General features: G+C 39.0%; 1 protein-coding gene across 2 annotated transcripts in view; it reads left to right on the forward strand.

Annotated features, from left to right (window-relative positions):
• IPO5 (importin 5) overlaps positions 1-7014 on the forward strand; it is a 47638-nt gene extending 40624 nt beyond the window's left edge. For both annotated transcript variants that reach the window (XM_011933810.1, XM_011933809.1), the window contains exons 23-26: positions 1240-1459; positions 2349-2577; positions 3731-3872; positions 4482-7014. In XM_011933810.1, coding sequence (XP_011789200.1) covers positions 1240-1459; positions 2349-2577; positions 3731-3872; positions 4482-4568 — 678 coding nt within the window. In that variant the 3' untranslated portion in view covers positions 4569-7014. The remainder of the gene's footprint in view (positions 1-1239; positions 1460-2348; positions 2578-3730; positions 3873-4481) is intronic.
• The last annotated feature ends 1526 nt before the right edge of the window (positions 7015-8540 follow it).

Below are 8540 nucleotides of genomic sequence, written 5' to 3' on the forward strand. Positions count from 1 at the left end.
ATATATTTTTTTTTTTTTAACCTTCTCTCACCCATATATTTGATGTTTTAAAAAATGTTTTATAGGCTTTTGTTTGTTTGTTTTTCTCAAGATAGAGTCTTGCTCTGTCGCCCAGGCTGGAGTGCAGTGGTGCTATCTCGGCTCACTGCAGCCTCCGACTTCTGGGTTCAAGCAATTCTCCTGCCTCCACCTTCTGAGTAGCTGAGATTACTGGCGCACGCCACCACACCCAGCGAATTTTTTGTATTTTTAGTAGAGATGAGGTTTCACCATGTTGACCGGGCTGGTCTCCAACTCCTGACCTCGTGATCCACCCGCCTCGGCCTCCCGAAGTGCTAGGATTACAGGCATGAGCCACTGCTCCCAGCTCTAGACTTCCTATTTTAAAGCAGTTTTAGATTTACAACCAGATTGAACAGGAGGTACAGAGATTTCCCACGTGCCTGTGCCCCCGTGCATGTATGGCCTCAGCACCATTAACACCCCCCATCATGGTAGTGGATACATGTGTTTCCATTTATGGGCCTACATCAACACATCATATAATGGCCTATTCAGTTTTTTGGGGAGTTTTTTTGTATCTTTAGTTGTGTTTTTTTGTTGGGTTTTTAGTAGAGACGGGGTTTCATCGTATCGGCCAGACTGGTCTCAAACTCCTGACCTTATGATCTGCCTGCCTCGGCCTCCCAAAGTGCTGGGATTACAGGCGTGAGCCACCGCACCCAGCCGTGTATTGGGCTTTTTAAAAATATATTATAAATTAGCAGCTGTCATCATATGTTTGGAATTTTTCTTTTTGGCTTTCAGTTTTGCATTTTATTGTATTAAGTAGTGCATTACATTTTTAAAAAGATTCAGGCACACATGACTTAGCCTGTTGAATAAATACTATATGTTAAGATCTTTGCAGCTTTTATTATTATTGTTTTTTTAATGTAGCATTACCATTGTCTTTTTTACAAAGTAGATTTATATACAGTGCTGCCACTGTCAGTTCTTCTGTGTGATAATGTCAGGTTGTAGAGTTCTGTAACAAATCACACACGTCTTTGAAACCTAAATTTTATTAAATCTGTGTATTTGATTGAATATCATTGGTCACAAGAAGTGGTTGTTACTATGTTTTTTCTTTTGCCTATATCAGGAATATCAATGTAAGCAGATAGTCTATAGTGAATATTTCTTTACATTCTTTACGTACACCAGTATTTGAAGCTTAAAAGAGAATTTCTTTTGTAGTGTCCACATAGACCATGGCCAGACAGACAATGGGGATTATGCATCTTTGATGATGTCATAGAACACTGTAGTCCAGCCTCATTTAAATATGCAGAATATTTCTTAAGACCAATGCTCCAGTATGTATGTGACAACAGCCCAGAAGTCAGGCAAGCAGCTGCGTATGGCCTGGGAGTCATGGCACAGTATGGTGGAGATAATTATCGCCCTTTTTGTACAGGTACCTTTGCTTATTCAGTTACGTGCATTCCAGACATCCTGTGTATCCCTACTTTACTCTTTACCACACTCCCAAACATTATTTGCCTATTTGTGCTGTAGTCTGTTTTCAAACATCTCATCTGTAGCATTTAGGATTCTAGATGATAAAAAGATATGATTTATTCTCGTAGAAATAGAATCAAAGACATCCCCTGCCCCCAGTCTTCCAGGGTGCATTTCTCTTTGCATTTTGGTGATATACAATAGCATTAGAATAGGAATTTTTTTTTTTTTAATTGAGACGGGGTCTCGCTGCGTCATCCAGACTGGAGTGCAGTGGCGCAATCTCGGCTCACTGCAACCTCTGCCTCCCGGGTTCAAGCAGTTCTCATGCTTCAGCCTCCCAAGTAGCTGGGACTACAGGCGCGTGCCACCACATCTAGCTAATTTTTTCTGTTTTTAGTAGAGACGGAGTTTCACCGTGTTAACCAGGATGGTCTCAATCTCCTGACCTCGTGATCGGCCCACCTCAGCCTCCCAAAGTGCTGGAATTACAGGCATAAGCCACCATGCCCGGCAGAATAGGACTTTTAAAACTTATTGGGGAATATAGTTAAGCAGCTTTTAAAGCTGAAGTACCCTTGGGTGATGTGGTGAGTACTATAAATCTGGAGGCCACTAATCTCTCTGGGTCTCTAAGTTAGTAGAGGACTAGTGCTCCTGTCCATGCTGTGGCAGTCCCCCCTCTGTTACCATTCTGTAATGACATAGCCAAGAAGACAACACTTCCCATACATTTTAACATTTCTTTACCATAATCAATATCTGGACCCAAACCAAAAATATGTATATTCATTTGCATGAAAATGTGAGGTTTTGGCTGAACTTCTTTCAAATGCTTATTTTAGAAGCACTTCCCCTCCTGGTAAGAGTTATTCAGTCTGCGGATTCTAAGACCAAAGAAAATGTCAATGCTACAGAGAACTGCATCTCAGCAGTAGGGAAAATCATGAAGTTCAAGCCTGACTGTGTAAATGTTGAAGAGGTCCTTCCACACTGGTTGTCTTGGCTTCCACTACATGAAGATAAAGAAGAAGCTGTTCAGACTTTCAATTATCTGTGTGACCTGATTGAAAGGTAAGAAAGCAGACTGTGACCTTACTTCCTTCCCCTCCACAGTGCTTCCTGATTTTTCTTGCTTAACATCAGTCTTTTAAGGTTTAACCGATGATCTCTGCACAGTCCTCAGTTGGATAGGTTTATAATAGTGCTGTCTTTATAAGTCATATTAAGAAACCATATCACGGTTAACATTGCCCTTATAATAAAGTCTAATTTTGAGTTATTCTTTATGAAATTAGATTCAACAGATGAGGCACTTTAATTATTTATTTCTGTATTTTTAAATTTTTTTGGTAGTGACAAGGTCTTAACTGTTTTGCCCAGGCAGGTCTCAAACTCTTGGCCTCAAGATATCCTCCCACCTCAGCCTCCCAAAGTGCTGGGATTACAGGCATGAGCCACCAAACCTGGCCTAAGGACGTGTTGTTTAGTGTCTGTTTTCTAAGTCCAAGTTCCCCCCATAATATAATCAGATCTAAGCTCTGTCACTATTGATTATTATTTTTAGGTTATGAATAAATTCAAGGGCTACAACGAGTGGAGTTTGTAGCAGTAGGCCAACAGGCATATTCTCCATGCTTGTTTTAAGTTCAGGTTCACATAAGAAATGGGTTTGAGTCTTCCACTGAGTACATCATTAAGGAATGTAACAGCCATCCTGCAGACTACGTGCTCCTGACCTGCTCCTGCATCTGAAATGACCAGGTCTTAATCATGCTATTTGATCATCTCCCTTGAAAACGACTACTCTGAAATTCTCTTAGTGACAAAGACTAGAATTCCTAAATTCACTGTTAGGTTTTTTCCTGTTAAACTTGCCGGAGTTTATTTCCCAGTTTATTCTTGAAATGTTTATATAATTTTTTTGAACTTCAGAGTTATTTTAGAAGCAATTTTGTAGTAGCAAAATAAAATTTGTGTTAAGAAACTTATTCTTAGTAATACAATACATCTTTTTAAGACATCACAAATTATTTATAAGGTATTTAGAGCATTCTGTTGTGTTTGGCCCGTAAAACAATCCTGAGAGATGAGTCCAATATTTTTTTTTTTTTCTAATTTAGGAAGAAACTAAAGAGTTCATATATAAGAATGGCTGGTTAGTGAACACATAATCATATTTCTCCTTATAAATTTCACTTACTAAGGTTTTCTTCTCATTTGTTAGTAATCATCCAATTGTTCTTGGCCCAAACAATACCAATCTGCCCAAAATATTTAGTATAATTGCGGAAGGAGAAATGCACGAGGCAATTAAACATGAAGATCCTTGTGCCAAACGTCTGGCCAATGTCGTTCGCCAAGTACAGGTAAGCTGATTTGGTTGAATTGGGAAAGGGGAGATAAAGCCTTTTTGTTTTTATATTCCTCTATGAGAAGAAACTAGAAATCTAATAGCTAAGGAAATTTTATTTTTATATTTTCATAGTCTCTTGTCTGTAAGCTTCAAATGGATTATACTTAATGTAATCCATCCATATGTTCTTATTATTTGTTAGAATTAAAATCTTCATCTTAGGACATTTTGAGCCTACCAGTTGGTGCTTAACACAAGCTTATTATGTGTAGTTTTTCTGCCTATCTGAAGAAAAAAAACAAGATTTAATAATAACTTGGCACCTGCCAAAAAACTTTAGATGATTTTTACTTCCTGTGTTCATGTGGTATATGGGTTACTTTAAGATGTTAACCTGCTTTGTGTAGCTTTATCAATGCAAAAATGAAGAAACCTTACTGTAAATGAAATGAACTTTAAAAAAATGAACAGATTTCTTGCTTTTACAATGATACTCATCAAAATAAACTACCTAGGGAGAAGGTATTTTGGCATTATTACTGTCTACCTATGATGATGATTAAAATCCTTCCAAATGAGCGTTTTGCCATGTCTAAGTCTGTGAACATGTTTCTTTCCCTAGACTTCTGGAGGATTGTGGACTGAGTGCATAGCACAGCTCAGTCCTGAGCAGCAGGCCGCCATTCAGGAGCTCCTGAACTCTGCGTGAAGGGCCTTAATGTCACCCACCAGAAAACTAACTACAAATAAACGCTTACCCTTTCGTTTAGGTTTCTTTGTTTTGTTTTTGAGCAAAAGAGAGCGGTAGTGTTGTGTGTAGGCCATTTTGGAGAGCCATGAGCAGGAAGAGCAGCGCTGTGTTGCAGAATGGAGTTTCCATGGATTTCTACCAGACCAGTGAAGGAGTTCCTGGAAGCCCTGCAGTAGCACTGAAGAGTATTTTTCTATTGGTATAACCCACCCACCTGAAGGGGAAAGGGAAATCAAATTAATTTTTCTCGTTAGACATAAGGAAATTTAAGGAAAAACAGCTTTAAGAACAGTTACTCAGCATAGATGTGTGTTCACACAGATTGCTCTGCACTCAGTGTTCATTGTTAATTGGAGTGTGAGTCTTTAGGGTAGAAAGAAGCCTACTACCCAGCAAACCAGTAGACCCAAAAGTTGAAAAAAACTGATGACAGACAACAAGCATGAAGATGGCATATTTGATGTCACTTTGGTTCTTTTTCCCAGAAGGCTTATACAGTGACTCAGTCGGGAAGCTTTCCAGCTTCCAGCCCTTGAATGTGAAGTGTCATTGGCATGTCTGGCAGTAGTCTCTTATTCACTCCTCAATAAACAACATTGAATACAAAAGAGGCTTGTGTAAAAACTCAGTACTGTCTGGCTTGGATTCATTTCATGTTTTTAATATAAGAATGATCTAATATTTTTTTAAAGTAATAGCTATCAGTAATAGCTGAGTGTTTTTTCCCCTAATATTTTCCTTGTGCAATTCAGACTTAAGCATCGAGTTTTTACCATCTTCCGCTGTAAGCTAAGTTATGATACGTATTCCATTCACAATTGGTGTTCTTTTTAAGGTTTGCAAATTCCAACCAATTTTGTAGCTAGGATTGTTCTGATTAGCTCAAAAAGATTTGGCTTAGTGTTTTCATTGCAAATTATAATTGCTGTAGAGCCACACACAACTTTTGAACTTATAAGTATTATGGCTAAAGTTATTTGCTGAAAATTTCAGTAAAATGTGTGAATGTTTCTTTATGTATTAACCTCATAGCAGTAAATGACTTGCTGTTGTTTAATTTTTCTAAGGCATCTTAATAGTCTTCTGTTGAAAACTTCAGTGTTAACATTTTTATAGTTTGTACTAAATTTAACCGTGATATAAAAATGAATTTTATGCATAGATCAGAATTTTAAATTAAAGGTTTTTTCTTTAAATGATTTGTATTACTTTATTAAAACTAAATCTGAAATGGAATAGAAAATAGAATGGATTACATACAGATGGTTTACTTGTTAGCAGATGCCCTTCAAATATATTTTCCATTTGCAGCACAACACCATTGCCTGGAGGCTTCCGAATCTAGCAAAACAAAATATTAAATGACTTCACCTGCGCAGTCCTTGGTTTCACTGGATGGATACCTGTGGGCTCTTGTAATGTGTGTGGTAATATTTGGAGCTTTATAGCCTGTATTCCTTGGGAGAAAAAAATGGGAATTGGAGTAAAAAATGTGTCAAGACAACCCATTTCTGCTTTCTTGTGTAGCATCTGCAAAGCCAATTCATGTACTGATGCCAGTCAGCTAGAGCAATGTAGGTTTTTAAAATTTAAATTATGACTACAGTTTATTACTACACTTTCAGAAAAGAAACATGTTGGAAACATGGCACACCTGCAGGAGTTGAGATGACAGTGTGGTCAGAGGATGTGTTTGGGAGAACCTAGTGTTTGCTGGGCACTGCGCTAAGTGCTTTGGGAGCAAGAACCTCCTACCTTCCAGTTTAAACAGTAGTGGGTATTGTCACATACCGCTCACACCTGAGATGGACTTAGAGCAAGGTTCTAAGAACTCTGAAAGAAGTGCTCTGTTCAATGCAGACTGGCAACATCCTCCTTGATGAAAGCAGAAAAGCAAAGAGGTAATTGGAGTTGAATCAAGTTAATAGGGAAGGTTGGTAGTAAATGCTGTTAGTGTGACGTGATTCTGAAATCCAGAGCTCAGAACTAACTGCAGGATGTACCATGAACTAACAGTTTTTTGAAAGGACCTGGAGAAACATTTTTAATACCTCATTCTGTCTATGCAAGATGAAAATTCGTGGAGTTTTTTTCTTGGCTTTTGTACCAAATTTAGGGGTCTTGATGTCAGCAAGTGATATATATTGTTTATAAATGCAAGCTGTTTCTGGAGGGAAAAAAATGTGTGTGGCTCTTAGATTTTCTGGGAATTTTGTAACAAGTTACACGCATAAGTGTTAGAATCTTTTGCATAACTCAATTTGGAGTATTTTTAAAATGCTGTATCTTTAAAGAAAAGTAAAATTGTCTTAAAGCTAATTTGACACTTCTGTAATCAGAGGCAACCTTATAATTCTGGAGTTACAGTTTGACAGAACCATCAGTAAAGACATAACCAAATAAATGGTCTTGGTGCACCTGGTCTGATGATAAGAAAAAGGCAGGGGGAGCTTACTTACAGTCTTGCCAGCATTATATTTTTATGATCTAATCTTTTGAGTGGGTGCCTGTTTAAGCAACTTGAAAGGCTAAGGAGCTAAGTAAATGTTTTACTTAATTGCTTCATTCTGCCTAGGAGTATGGTTGCATCAGTTTTCTGTGTTGCACAGAAATCACCTTGCGGGCCAGGGTCGGTGGCTCACGCCTGTAATCCCAGCACTTTGGGAGGCCAAGGCAGGTGGATCACCTGAGGTCAGTAGTGAAACCTCATCTCTACTAAAAATACAAAAAGTAGCCAGGTGTGGTGGCAGGTGCCTGTAATCCCAGCTACTCGGGAGGCTGAGGCAGGAGAATCACTTGAACCCGGGAGGCGTGCAGTGAGCCAAGATTGTGCCACTGCACTCCAGCCTGGGCAACTGGGTGAGACTCCCATCTCAAATAAAAATTAAAAAAAAACCTGAAATCACTTTGCTTCTCTTAACCTTCTTTGCCCCAAAAGATTAACAGCCAAAACCTGCCATGTTTGCTATTCCTAAGCAGATTTTCTTTCTCAGCCCTAAAAGTATGAGTACCACTATTTTAGAAGAAGAAAGTGAATGACCTGCAGTGTATGCACATCACATTTGGGTATTTACTTCCAGCACTTGGAACTTCTGAAGGGTGATGCTGGGGAGTAGGGGTTAATTCTAACAACATCCTACCCTAGACTTGCACCCTTTTTCCCCACACAGCTGTAACCCTTCCAGTGTTATGCCACACAACATTTGGGCTGATTATTCCTTCTTTTTTTTTTTTTTGAGACGGAGTCTCGCTCTGTCACCCGGGCTGGAGTGCAGTGGCCGGATCTCAGCTCACTGCAAGCTCCACCTCCCGGGTTTACGCCATTCTCCTGCCTCAGCCTCCCGAGTAGCTGGGACTACAGGCGCCCGCCACCTCGCCCGGCTAGTTTTTTGTATTTTTTTAGTAGAGATAGGGTTTCACCATGTTAGCCGGGATGGTCTCGAACTCCTGACCTCGTGATCCACCTGCCTCGGCCTCCCAAAGTGCTGGGATTACAGGCTTGAGCCACCACGCCCGGCCTGGGCTGATTATTTCTATGTATTTATTATATTTGAATGGATGAATACAAACATTTTAAAGATAAATTTTAGCTAAATTTATTCACTTAAAATGAATCCAGAAGTGGTACAATAATGATTTTCTGGTAAAACATTACAAAATTTTTTTTCTAAATTCCACTAAGGCAACAGAGTATAATTCTGAAATGTGTTCTTTCATAATTCAGGATCTTTCATTGTGTATTTCCTCTTGATCTATCATTTCTGTCCTCTTGACTAGCATTCAGATTGTAATGGAAACCAGAATAGTGCCATTTGCTATGAATCAGAAATTAGTTCCCTTGTTTCCCTAGAAGTTTTGTAATACATGGGTAGAAAATGTAAGAGTTTGGATCAACCCGACAACTCGCTCCTGTGATCTTAAGGTGCACCT

The sequence above is a fragment of the Colobus angolensis genome, unplaced genomic scaffold, assembly GCF_000951035.1.
Source record: "Colobus angolensis palliatus isolate OR3802 unplaced genomic scaffold, Cang.pa_1.0 Scaffold13, whole genome shotgun sequence".
Taxonomy (NCBI): Eukaryota; Metazoa; Chordata; class Mammalia; order Primates; family Cercopithecidae; genus Colobus; species Colobus angolensis.